We start from the raw sequence: 15,339 nt of genomic DNA, 5'->3' as shown, positions 1-15,339 counted from the left end.
TGTAATGATGGGTTACCTATGGATGTAATGATGAGTTACTTATAAGTGCAATGGTGGCTGAGCCACTGATAAAATTGCGAGTTAACTATTGATTGTAATGATTGATTGCATATGATTGTAATGATGGGTTATCTATGACTGTGATGGTGGGTTACTTATAAGTGGTGTATAGGTAGGTAGGAGTTTAATGGTGGGTTACCTATTGGTGATGACCCACGGTTATCATTATGAGCTACCCAGAGATTTACTGCTCCGATGTAAATATATCTCAGTTTTTGAGGAAATAAACATATGATGATGATGTGGCAGATTCTCGCAGACTTAATGAAAATATTGCGTTTCGTTTTCCGATAATTACTTTTTTTTTAATAACTAAATCGCCCTCGAGGATTATTATTAATTATGATTAAAACCCGTGAAAATAAACATCTCAAGAAAATTGTTTAAACTGTTATACTACATTTGTAATAATAACCAGTACTGACAACACGGAAAAATAATAGTGGCATATTTTTTACCATAGTATAAAATACTTCAAATAGTCGGAATAACTTTCGTCCGTTTAGTATGAATAATAGAGGCTAAGTTTGTTTTGAACACAAACAGGAATTGAAAAACTGAAAGTTTTCTATTCCTGTCTGTGTTCAAAACAATCTTAGCATTTATTTTACTATAAATGGCATTGCAGATTTTGGCATATAAGTAACGCAAAAAATAATTTGCTGATCTTAACTTACCAGACTGATCAGACAATACTTCAGACAGGTTTTTAAACGATTATCTTTCATTTAATTAATATCTATGCTGTATGTCAAATTTGTTTCCGCGTAAATTCGAGAAACGACTCGCGATTTCAAATATGCTTGCTAATTAGTCGTTTGAAGAACATAGCGAAAGTAACTTTCCCCTTAAAATATGTGTTTTACAGTAAATGTTTACTCTCTTAGTAATAACTTTAAAAACAAATTTTATACTTTTGTATACTTATAGGGTTATCTCCCTTTGTTCATTGTTTTAATTTTTCATAATGAAGAGCAATCCATTTTTTTTGAAATGTTGTATTCTCATCTTAATCATTACACATTTCTATTAACTGATGTCAAATATCTGTTATTTTTAATAAGCTATTTGATATATAAAATATGCATTACAAAGTTAATCAGCTGTATTGTGAATATCGATGTGCCATATATTTAATCCAAGTGATGATCTTATTTGATTTTTAATCAATTAAAATTAATATACTTTTTTAGAAAATAGAAATTCACACACATAACTAGATACATTAAACAGCTTTGCCGTTGCCTTTTAAGATGTATTGTCCGGTTTTCCGCTGGCATTAATAGACATATTGCCTGGGGCTTTCTCTGACATTGCTAGATATACCGGTGATTTGAAAGCTTCCCTCTCACCTTATTATATATATAGTCCAGTTCTCCTCTGTATTACCATACATATTGGCTGGGTTTCCTCTGGTAATCACACGCACATTGTCCGACATTTCTTCGACCCCTTCACGTGACTGCTACTTACTTGGACGGATTTAGCCGTTAGAAGTGTTCGAAGCAGTCTTAGATTCTAGTCAGATCAGTAGAATGTGTATCCATTTATCTTTTACGTTGCCATGCAAAGGTCTTTCTGCCTGTAAGGTTAAATTTTAATTATATGTATATTAAAGCATTGTGTTGTTGAAAAAATGTGTATGCGCAAGTCTTTCTGCCTGTAAGGTCCAATGTTAAATACAATATATATATTTATATTAAGGCATTGTGTTGACAGATCAGCAGAATGTGTATCCATTTATTTTTTACGATGCCATGCAAAAGTCTTTCTGCCTGTAAGGTTCAATTTTAATTATATGTATATTAAGGCATTGTGCTGTTGAAAGAGTTATGCATGCGCAAGTCTTTCTGCCTGTAAGGTCCAATGTTAAGTACAATATAAATATTTATATTAAGGCATTGTGTTGTCAGATCAGCCGAATGTGTATCCATTTATTTTTTACGATGCCATGCAAAAGTATTTCTGCCTGTAAGGTTCAATTTTAATTATATGTATATTAAGGCATTGTGTTGTTGAAAGAGTTATGCATTCGTAAGTCTTTCTGCCTTTAAGGTTCAATGTTAAGTACAATATATATATATTTATATTAAGGCATTGTGTTGTTGAAAGAGTTATGCATGCGTAAGACTTTCTGCCTGTAAGGTCCAATGTTAAGTACAATATATATATATATATTAAGGCATTGTGTTGTTGAAAGAGTTATGCTTGCGTAAGTCTTTCTGCCTGTAAGGTCCAATGTTAAGTATAATTTATATATGTATATTAAGGCATTGTGTTGTTGAAAGAGTTATGCATGCGTAAGTCTTTCTGCCTTTAAGGTCCAATGTTAAGTACAATATATATATATTTGTATTAAGGCGTTGTGTTGTTGAAAGAGTTATGCATGCGCTAGTCTTTCTGCCTGTAAGGTCCAATGTTAAGTACAATATATATATATGTATCTTAAGGAATTGTGTAGTTGAAAGAGTTATGCATGCGTAAGTCTTTCTGCCTGTAAGGTCCAATGTTAAGTACAATATATATATGTATGTTAAGGAATTGTGTAGTTGAAAGAGTTATGCATGCGTTAGTCTTTCTGCCTGTAAGGTCCAATGTTAAGTACAATATATATATATATATGTATGTTAAGGCATTGTGTAGTTGAAAGAGTTATGCATGCGTAAGTCTTTCTGCCTGTAAGGTTCAAGATCAAGGTGTTGTTAAATATAATAATGTGCTTTTTAACATTTGCAATGTAATAAAGACCACGAAATATCGTAGCGAATTGAGATTGTTGATATTGTCTTTGCGGAAAAGGACACCAGCTGGTGGTTTTTGTCATGCCCATCCTTCTACATACTTAACTTAATCAATAAACTTAATCAATCAGTTTTTTTAAATAACTTGAATGATGAAAGTGCATCAATAACTGTATACCGGGAAATTTTCTCTCTGTCAAACTTTCGCCCTTCGCCTGAAAAATCAAAATTCGCGCAGCGTTAATTTCGCCGTTCAAATTTAAATACCACGTAAATTATGTTGTTAAATAATGTTCGCTGTAATGATGAATTCGCCCGCATTTCAGAAGGCTGTAATTACACTGCAGCGAAAAGATCCCGGTATACAGTAAAACGGCCAGTAACATGTAGTACCAGCATTGGACACGAAAGCTTACAGTGGTCATATTAACCCCATTTATGACTTGTTTTTGACTATCAATACCAACAAAATATTGTGCTCAACATTGCTTAGTCTCGAATAAATTCCTTCAATGTCGATAGTGGTTTCCGCGATCTTCTTGAAAGTTCTCAAGAATTTATTGAAGAGGATGTAGAGGCTATGGTATGACTGTTGGTGTTGGCATGTTGATGTGGTGCTCACGGAGTCGTTTATCTCGGACAAGGTTTGTTCGGAAAACAGGCGTTCGTCCGGTGACAATCCTGTTGTTGTTTGTTTGATGGGTCGACCGATTCACTTGGTGAGACCGACTCAGTTTTTCATGTTAAGACTTCCTTTTGTTTGGTTTTTATACTTTTCCTGAATCGTGAATCCGTCGTTCAACAAGTCCATTCACATGTTTCGTGCCATTCTTTGATAAAAGGTAGCAGTTTCGGAAACTGGAATTTCCAGCAAGCCATGTTTCTGTACGGTGATCGCAGACCTGGAGGAGTTCGTCAATAGAATATTTAAAAAGTTACAAGTTGCATTAACAACAATCGGATAGATTCGACCACGCGGATCAGCACAGACCTCCACTATGTAGGACCATCGCTACAATACATGTAGGTATCCCAACTAAGAGGCGACGTGGAGGCTTGGGGTGACACTTGTAATCGCCACGACTCGTAACTTTTCATTCGATTTTCGATTTCATCATAAATGCCTGGTCACCAGAAATGTAATCTGGTGAAGATTTTCATTTCGTAATGTATGTCTTCCAAACATTATCCTCGACTTGCTTTTTTTTAAACCATCAGTTTACCCAAATTGGAAATAGGAACTAGGGAAACCATTGAGACCCTTGAAGAATTTCAAGGAAAATAAAACCAAGTGTAGAATTCAACAAGTAGATCAGCAGAATCATCTCAAGGGACTAATAATTTCACAATTGTCTCACTAAGTGGTAGCCTGCTCTGCCCATTTGCGGTACTTTTTAATGTTCCCATACTAGGAACAGTGATGCATACTGGTACGTGACAAGGAACTGATCCCAAACGTCTGTGCATGCAGATGTCATGACGGAATTGCCCAATCAGAATAGAACATTTCCAACAAGGGTTTGGAATTTGTGTACATAGTAAATATCCGTTCGAATAGATATTTACTTTTTTAAACCTGGATTTTTTTTTTCTTGCCAATGACATCGCATGCGGAAAAGTAGCGACAACTTCTTCACCGGCCTGCTCAATTAATTAATCAGGCTTACCTATTCAGATGACATAATGCCATCGACAAATGCATCCAAACCATAGATATCCTTCGAGAAGGCCACTTCCGATTTCAACGGACGATACCCAACAGCAACAACTAGGCAGTGACATCCACCAGCCAGTGTCTAGGTTGTACTGTCCGAATATCCCAAATACTATCACTGATTCTAGTCAACCCCCAAATCATTCCAATACCAACGTAATCAGATAGGGATGCGAGGAGAGTGACCACCTCCAAATTGTATCATGGAACATTGGCAAAGGTATGTGTAGCAAACTTGATGAACCTGAATTTTGTAATATAATCAAAAATAAGGATATAATTTTTTGAACAGCATGTTGGATTACGGAGGAAGATGTTTTTGATATACCAAGCTATTATTATAAATTTTCATTTCCAAGGAAAATCAAAGGTGGAGGTATGGTTATCTTCTACAAACAATCGTTAAGCAACAATTTATCTCTTGAATATCAAATCCATAATAGCATTGTAATGCTTAAATATTCAAAACAATATATCAATAAAAAAATGTATTCTGTTATTTTCCTCTAGAGAATAGTGTATTCTATCAACAACATATAATATAGATCTCTTCTTAATCTTGGAGGAGCTGCTCTCCCAATACAAAGAGAGGGGTGATGTATATGTTAATGGTGATTTAAACTCTCGCACAGGTTGTAAATACGATCTCATAGTAAATGATGGTCTTAATGATTCTCTGTTGAACATAGTTGAAATGTTGAATTATAATAATGATGAGGATATAATCACACGTAAGAACGCCGAGACGTATGTCAACAATTTCGGTAGAAAGTTATTGTCTATGTGTATTGCTTCTGGTTTCCGTATTGTCAAAGGTCGCCATTCTGGCGATAAAAAGGAAAGTATTACTTTTTGTAGTACAATTGACTATGTTTTAGCAGAAACCGATAAGTTTAGTAATATTCGTGACTTTTCTGTGGGTCATTTCACAACAATTTCTTATCACGCTCCATTGTGTTTTAGCGTAAATTATATAACAAACTACGAATACGGTGAAAAGAATGAAAACACTAAGTAAAGAGTTGCAAGCGATTTTGTCAAATGGAAGGAGGAAAACAGGGAATTGCTTAAAACGAAATTAGTAGAAAATGCAATCGCTTTAGGACGAGTTCGTGAAATAAACGCTAAAACGCAATGTGACGTTGACGACATGGTCGACAATTTTTGTAGTTTGGTAAATGCTGTTGTTATGTCTTATTGTGATGTAAAACATGTACAGACATGTGGGTTATCTAGTAACAAGAAAAACAATCTCGTCAAAAAAAATATTGTTCACTAATGAGTGTAGAAAAGGGCAGCGAGAATACAAAACTGCTCTGACAACCTTTAACACTGATAATTCACCAGCTAACCACAGAATGTTAATAGATAGGAAACGCTCTTACAAAATATTAGAAAACAGGCTTAAGAGAGATTATAAGAGATACGAAGGTGATATGTTAGAATTAGTCTGACGAAACAACCCTAGACAATTCTACAAATATTTTGTTAAAAGAAAAAACCCTGTTTCTTCTGCTTCATAAAATATTGGCTTGAATGATTTCTTATCTCTCTTTAAAAATCTTGATATCTGACAATCTGAAAGTACCGAAGATATTATAGAAGAAAACTGTGAGGCAGATTATGAAGAGTTAGATAAAATTATAACTGAAGATGAAATTGTAGTTGCAATTAGAAGATAAAAGAGAAACAAAGGCTGTGGTGAAGACAAAACCCTAAATGAGCTATTTTTAGATTGTAAAAATGAACTTTTACCATGTATAACTAAAATATTCAATAATGTCTTTAAATCCGGGTATTTTCCTGAAACCTGGTCAAAAGCATGTGTTGTTCAAATACATAAAAAGGTAGATATTGATGACCCTAACAACTACAGAGGCATCTCATTATTAAGCTGTTTGGGCAAATTATTTACTGGAGTGTTAAATCAGAGGCTCCTTAAATGGGATAGTGCACATAATATAATTACCGATGCTCAATTTGGATTCAAATCTGGTTTTTCGACGGTAGATGCCATTTTCGCACTACAAACCTTAATTAATAAAACATTAAAAGAGAAAAAGAGACTATACTGTTGCTTTATAGCTTACACAAAAGCATTCGATTTGATTGAAAGAAGTTTTTTGTGGTCTAAACTCATAAAACATGGAATCAAAGGGAAAATATTGAAAATTATTCAGTCGCTATATAAAAATGTAAAATCATGTATAAAGTTTAATGGTTTGTTATCAGAGTACTACCCAAACAAAATCAGTTTGTTCCAGGGAGAAATGCTGTCACCGATTCTATACAGCCTCTATGTAAATGATTGCGAAATGAAATTTATCGCTGAAAATTGTCCATCTATTGAAATAGGTCTCTTAAACTTGTTTTTACTTATGCATGCCGATGGCACTGCAATGATTGCGGAGACACCAGAAGCATTGCAGAAACTTTTAGATTCATTATACGTATATTACCTAGAATGGAAGTTAAAACTCAATATCTCCAAAACCTAGATTGTTATCTTTCGAAATGGGGGGAATATAAGAGATGCTGAAAAATGGATCTACAACAACCAAGAAGTCGATATAGTTAATGAATTCAATTATTTTGGAATGTTGATGAATTTTAACGGGAAGTTCAATATTACCCAGAAACATATTGCTAACCAGGGAAGAAAAGCTTTATATTCAATTGATAGTGAAGAAAATGATTTTAGTACTAGTACAAAATGTTTGATACATATGTCAACAGCATACTCGAGTATGGAAACGAGGTATGGGGCTTTCATAAAGCACCAGAGATAGAAAAGCTCCATTCTGGGTTTCGTAAACGATTGCTTGGTGTAAAAAAAGTACAGGTACTGATTTTGTATATTACGAGCTTGGTAGACAGTCACGTTACATAAATAGAAAGTTAAAAGTTATAAAATACTGGTTAAAATTAAAAGAATCCAAAAATTGTATATTGGCCACATGTTTAGAAGAGCGATTAATAATGAATGATGATTGGATAAACAAGAAGAACTAGATAAACTTGGTTTATCCTACTTTTGGACTAGTGATACTATAAATGGTAATATGTACAAAGTAGTAGAACAACGATTTAAATATTGTTACACCCAGGAAATGAGAGCAAGAATTATAAATGCTGCCAGAGGTGACCTATACAAACATCTAATTGATCATTTTTGCATGCAATATTATTTGCTGAAACCTATTGATAATATATATAAAAAATCTATAGCCAGTATTAGATTGTCATCACACCAGTTAAAAATCGAAAATGGCCGCTATCACAACATTGATAGGAGACGCAGAATATGTGAATGTTGCCAAAGTTATGAAATTGAAGATGAGTTCCATTTTATACTGCAATGTCCATTTTATATAGAAATTAGACAAAGGTATATTGAAAAGTATTATTATAAATCACCTAGCGTTTTCAAACTTGTGCAACTGTTAAGTATAAATAATGTTAAGCAACTAAATAATCTTGGAAAATTATATTCATTTTGCCTTTAAGAAAAGAAAAACACACTTTGGCTAAAAGTGAATATTATCGTTATATACCTCACATATGTATTTCAGGTATATTTCGAATTTAAAGAAAAGCATGTCATCGCTGAAAACGAACTATTACTTTTACTTATGTCTGTCTGTTTAATATAAGTATTATTGCTGATGTTGTACAACATTTATTGCTCTATGTTGTACAACATAGATATACATTATTAAACTTAATCAATAAGTGGTACATACGTGGTAGATTGACTCAGCACTAATGTAATCCCATTCAAGGTAATATTGGCGCATCTCTGTCAGTATGTGTTTGTTAAGTTAAATTTAACTTAAGTAATTTTTCTTGTACCATTATGTTTATGATGTATTTTATGCATACATGTTTATGTTACTCTCTGTGTTCGGTATGCTTGTCATGCGAGACCACTCTCCAAATACGTATGCAATAGGTATGTTTTGAAACCATGTATACCTTAGCATTCTGCCGTTAAGTAAAGAAAAACATACTTTGGCTTAAAGCGATTGTTATCGTTAAACAATGTATTTCATGTATCATTTCGAATGCAAAGAAAAGCTTGCCTTCACTAAAAAGTAATTATAACGTATATTTCTATGTGTGTGTGTGTGTGTGTGTGTCTGTGTGTGTGTGTGTGTCTGTCTGTCTGTCTGTCTGTCTGTCTGTCTGTGTGTCTGTCTGTCTGTCTGTGTGTCTGTGTGTGTCTGTTTGTTATACAGTCTGTGTGTCTGTCCGTCTGTATATTCATTAAACTTAGGAATAATAGGTAGATTGACTCAGCATTTATGTAATCGCAATCAAGATAACATTGACGCGGAGTTACCTCCCGTCTCTGTCAGTATGTTGTTTGTGTATCTTATACAGACATGTATATGCTACTTTCTGTGTTCTGTATGCATGTCATGAGAGATCACTCTCCAAATATGTATGTAATATTATGTATTATATTTATGTATACCTATGGGTCGTAAGGCCCCCGGAATAAACTTGAATTGAATTGAGACAAACACGGACTTGTGCAATGCCCTAAAGCACTGCACCATATTCTTTATCGTTCTTTATATAACCTTTAGCGACGATTACATTCCATAATAGTAGACAATTATAACAAAATTCATTGTTAGTCATTCTATTGGTTGTTGACCTCTTCTGCCATGCGCAACTGCGAAGACTGCCGGACACCTATCAAGTACTGCCTAGATTTCTTGATCAACTCCTACCTCGGCTTTTCACTAACCAGTCGAGTGACGAAGGAGGACCTCCATCTCCCCAAAAGTATGTTTTAAACAACAAAATATAACGTTTTAGTTACTCCTCCTGTATTCTCAAGACTCGATATGTTGAAGTCGTTAACAATAGTAGGAATGACACTCGCTATTGGTAGCATTCATCAATACACCAACGTGTACGAAGTAATCAGAGAAAAAACCTTGGTTTTACATCATTATTTATTTTGTTCAAGTATCTAAAACAAGTCTTATATTCACACACAGTACAAATTATCATGTTTCATACAACGTCTAAGTAACACTTATATCCACACACAGTACAAATCATCGTGTGTTTCATACAACGTCTAAGTAACACTAGTTTGAGACAACCTTCACTAAGAAAAGGGTAAGTGTCATTCTGTTGGCCACATGTTGTCAGTAGATTGTTCAGAAAACCACTGAAATATGTGTTTTTTTAATATTTGTAATAACAGAAAGCACAACAAAGTAGATGACCAGGTTTCTTTCGAGTTTGAACGTTCCATACCCATATTGAAAAACCAGGCCGAATCGGAGAGTCACACACAAACACGTAAGTTGACCAGATGATTTGATCTATTCAGGACTAATTGGGACATTTGAAAATACTGGACCAGAGAGTTTAGATTGCTATCGATAACATACGCTGACTCTATAAATAGATATCATAAATAAGTAATTTATACGTCCGCTTCAGAACATTTTATCACATATGCTTCATCACAATATAGACAACGGGAAACTGTATAAGGATTATACACATAAATATTTATGACTGATACAGGATGTGACATATGACTGGTACAGGATATGACATGTGACCGATACAGGTTTGACATGTGACAGATACAGGATTGACATATGACTGATTCAGGATTGACATGTAACCGATACAGGATATGACATGTGACCGATACAGGATATGACATATGACTGATACAGGGTATGGCATATGAATGATACAGAATATGACATATGACTGATACATGATATAACATGTGACCGATACAGGATATGACATATGACTGATACAGTATATGTGACTCATACTTGGTATTACATGTGACTTGTGCAAAATGTGACTGATATAGGATATGACGTAATTGATACCGGGTATGGTATTTGACTGATACAGGACTTGGCATATGACTAATACATGGTGAAATATGTAATGGTATGGGCGTGACATACTACAGATACAGGGTGTGACATATGATTGATACAGGGCGTGACATCTGATTGATACAGGGCGAGACATATGACTGATACCGGGTGTGACATATGACTGACACATGGCGTAATATATGACTGATACAGGGCGAGACATACTACAGATACAGGGCGTGACATATGGTTGATACAGGGAGAGAAATATGACTGATACAGGGCGAGACATAAGCCTGATACAGGGTGTGACATATGATTGATACAGGGAGTGACATATGACTGATAAGGGTGCGACATATGACAGATACATGGCGTGACATATGACTGATACAGGGTGTGAAATATTACTGATACTGGGTGTGAAATATTACTGATACATGGCGTAACATGTCACTGATACATGGTGTGACATATGATTGATACTGGGTGAGAAATATAACTGATACATAGTGTGATATATGACTGATACAGGGCCTGACATATGACTTATACAGGGCGTGACATATGACTGATACAGGGCGTGATATATGACTGATACAGGGCGTGACATATGACTTATACAGGGCGTGACATATGACTGATACAGAGTGTGACATATGACTGATACAGGGTGTGATATATGACTGATAAGGGATGTGACATATCACTGATACAGGGCGTGACATATACTGATACAGGGCCTGACATATGACTTATACAGGGCGTGACATATGACTGATACAGGGCGAGACATATGACTCTGGGTGAGAAATATAACTGATACATAGTGTGAAATATGACTGATACAGGGCCTGACATATGACTTATACAGGGCGTGACATATGACTGATACAGGGTGTGACATATCAGTGATACAGGGTGTGACATATGATTGATACATGGAGAGAAATATGACTGATAAGGGTGTGACATATGACTGATACAGGGTGTGGCATATGAGTGATACAGGGTGTGACATATGATTGATACAGGGTGTGACATATGATTGATACAGGGAGAGAAATATGACTGATAGGGGTGTGACAAATGAGTGATACAGGGTGTGACATATGACTGATACATGGCGTAACATGTCAATGATACAGGGTGTGAAATATTACTGATACTGGGTGTGAAATATTACTGATACTGGGTGTGAAATATTACTGATACTGGGTGTGAAATATTACTGATACATGGCGTAACATGTCACTGATACAGGGTGTGACATATGACTGATACAGGGAGTGACATATGAGTGATACAGGGTGTGACATATGATTGATACAGGGAGAGAAATATGACTGATAAGGGTGTGACAAATGAGTGATACAGGGTGTGACATATGACTGATACAGGGTGTGACATATGAGTGATACAGGGTGTGACATATGATTGATACAGGGAGAGAAATATGACTGATAAGGGTGTGACATATGACTGATACAGGGTGTGACATATGACTAATACAGGGTGTGACATATCAGTGATACAGAGTGTGACATATGATTGATACAGGGAGAGAAATATGACTGATAAGGGTGTGACAAATGACTGATACAGGGTGTGACATATGACTGATACAGGGTGTGACATATGACTGATACAGGGTGACATATGATTGATACAGGGAGAGAAATATGACTGATAAGGGTATGACATATTACTGATACTGGGTGTGAAATATTACTGATACAGGGTGTGACATATGACTGATACAGGGTGTGACATATGACTGATACAGGGTGACATATGATTGATACAGGGAGAGAAATATGACTGATAAGGGGGTGACATATGACTGATACAGGGTGTGACATATGACTGACACAGGGTGTGACATATGACTGACACATGGTGTGACATACTACAGATACAGGGCGTGACATATGACTGATACAGGGTGTGACATATGACTGATACAGGGTGTGACATATGATTGATACAGGGAGAGAAATATGACTGATACAGGGTGTGACATAAGACTGATACAGGGTGTGACATATGACTGATATTGGGTGTGACATATGACTGATACAGGTTGTGACATACTACAGATACAGGATGTGACATATGACTGATACAGGGTGTGACATATGAGTGATACATGGTATGACATACTACAGATACAGGATGTGACATGACTGATACAGGGCGTGACATATGACTGATACATGGTATGACATACTACAGATACAGGGTGTGACATATGACTGATACAGGGTGTGACATATGACAGATACAGGTTGTGACATATGACTGATACAGGGCGTGACATATGACTTATACAGGGTGTGACATATGACTGATACCGGCAGGGACATATGACTGATACAGAATGTGACATATGACTGGTACATGATATGACATGTGACCGATACAGGATATGTCATATGACTGATATAGGGCGTGACATATGACTGATACAGAGTGTGACATATGACTGATACAGGGTGTGACATATTACTGATACATGGCGTAACATGTCACTGATACAGGGTGTGACATATGACGGATACAGGGTGTGACATATGACTGATACAGGTTGTGACATATGACTGATACAGGGTGTGACATATGACTGATACAGGGTGTGACATATGACTGATACAGGGCGAGACATATGACTGATACAGAATGTGACATATGACTGATACAGGGCGTGACATATGACTGATACAGGGTGTGACATATGACTGATACCGGCAGTGACATATGACTGATACAGAATGTGACATATGACTGGTACATGATATGACATGTGACCGATACAGGATATGTCATATGACTGATATAGGGCGTGACATATGACTGATACAGAGTGTGACATATGACTGATACAGGGTGTGATATATGACTGATAAGGGATGTGACATATCACTGATACAGGGCGTGACATATGACTGATAAAGGTTGTGACATATGACTGATACAGGGTGTGACATATGACTGATACAGAATGTGACATATGACTGGTACATGATATGACATGTGACCGATACAGGATATGTCATATTACTTATACAGGGCGTGACATATGACTGATACAGAGTGTGACATATGACTGATACAGGGTGTGACATATGACTGATACAGAATGTGACATATGACTGACACAGGTTGTGACATATGACTGATACAGGGTGTGACATATGACTGATACAGGGTGTGACATATGACTGACACAGGGTGTGACATATGACTGATACAGGATGTGACATATGACTGACACAGGTTGTGATATATGACTGATACAGGGTGTGACATATGACTGATACAGGGTGTGACATGATTGATACAGGGTGTGACATATGACTGACACAGGTTGTGACATATGACTGATACAGGGTGTGACATATGTCTGATACAGGATGTGACATATGACTGATACAGGATGTGACATATGACTGGTACAGGATATGACATGTGACCGATACAGGATATGTCATATGACTAAAACTGGGTATGACATTCGACTGACGCAAGGTGTTGCATTGACAACAATTCGTCATGTACCCCAACATACACAGTAACGCATCAATGTATCTGTAGGTACATAACGTGTCATCCATATGTATGACATTCTCTCATCTGTTGTTAGTAGGTTTATAACACGTATCTGAACATAAATGTATCAATTAAACAAGTTGATAACATAAACGATCCTGTTATAGTGACTGTATATTTATTATGTGTATTTCACTCGAGGCACTCCATTTTCGATAAAGAAAAAAAAAGCTATATCATATACGAAGTTTACCGAAGTTTGTACCACAGACCGATGGTTCCACCCCACACCGACACACCACTGAATAAATGATACTGGCACGATGCTCACTAAGGGTACACAACCTGTATCAGACAGAAAGTTTTACCAACCGGCATTGACACGCCATTGACTATGAGATACTAATACGATGTTCACCGAAGTATCACAAACAGAACATTCTACTACCTGGCGATGACACAACACATCCACACGAACTCACAGACGTTGTTGACTTTAGTGTGCATTTTGATGTGACACAATCTGGTCACCAACGATACTAAGGTTAAGTTAATATAAATATATATATAAATACTCTTCTTCATTCAGCCCTGTTTACGCCCCTCCTCCTCCAGACCGTCCTGGAAGGCCACACTTATGACGTCATACAGTTTCAACCAGGCCAACTTTGTTTCGTTTGTAAACTTTTCCTTCAATTTCTTCTCCATGGCGTACAGCAGACACTCGCCAACAGGCTGTGGACAGCAAGACAACGTTATACGATATAGACAGACTAGATAACAAGGCATCAATTTTTTTTTCGAAACAGTCTTTTGGCAACATTTTTAATATGAAAATAGTTTGGACAATAAGCCAACGTTTTTTTTACCTTGAGATAGGCTGTAACACAAGCATAATAATATTTATTGTGAAAAGCTGTGAACAACAAGCCGAGAGCTTTAATGTCGAGAAATACATGTTTTTAAAGCCGAGATAGGCTGATGACAACAGGGCAACATTTTCAAAGGTTGACAAAAGCTTTAGACAAAAGAGCATACTTATTTAAAAGTTAAAACAGGATGAGGACGACAACTAGACACTCTGTTTTAATATCAAGAAAAGCTTCGGATAACAGCGACAAGCTTTAAAGTCGAGAGAAGCTGAGGACAACAAGACATCATGTTTTAATGTTAAGATAGACTGAAACACAAACCTGACTTGCTTGTTAGTCGACAGAAAGGTTTCAGACAATCAGGCATTATGTCCAAACAAAGTTTAAAAAAACAGTACTAAGAAATAAGTCATTATTAGCAAAAATTAATCATTGAAATAACATTTTTTGCCTCATTCGACTCCTCTGTCTATTTGTGTTCGCGACAATGAAGATTAATGAATGTTTGCTGTACAGTTATAACCCATCCC

General features: G+C 36.1%; 1 protein-coding gene across 1 annotated transcript in view; it reads right to left on the bottom strand.

Moving 5' to 3' along the window:
- Window positions 1-12,771: 12,771 nt before the first annotated feature.
- The window catches only part of LOC110454929 (neuroglobin-like), an 11,178-nt gene continuing 8,610 nt past the window's right edge, over window positions 12,772-15,339 (bottom strand). The window contains exon 3 of the mRNA XM_021504745.1: window positions 12,772-14,672. Within this exon, the coding sequence (XP_021360420.1) occupies window positions 14,523-14,672 (150 nt within the window). The 3' untranslated portion in view covers window positions 12,772-14,522. The remainder of the gene's footprint in view (window positions 14,673-15,339) is intronic.

Source organism: Mizuhopecten yessoensis, unplaced genomic scaffold (genome assembly GCF_002113885.1).
Source record: "Mizuhopecten yessoensis strain PY_sf001 unplaced genomic scaffold, ASM211388v2 scaffold8111, whole genome shotgun sequence".
Classification (NCBI taxonomy): Eukaryota; Metazoa; Mollusca; class Bivalvia; order Pectinida; family Pectinidae; genus Mizuhopecten; species Mizuhopecten yessoensis.
The sequence above is the reverse complement of the archived record's forward strand: the minus strand, read 5'-3'. Positions and strand labels throughout refer to the sequence as shown.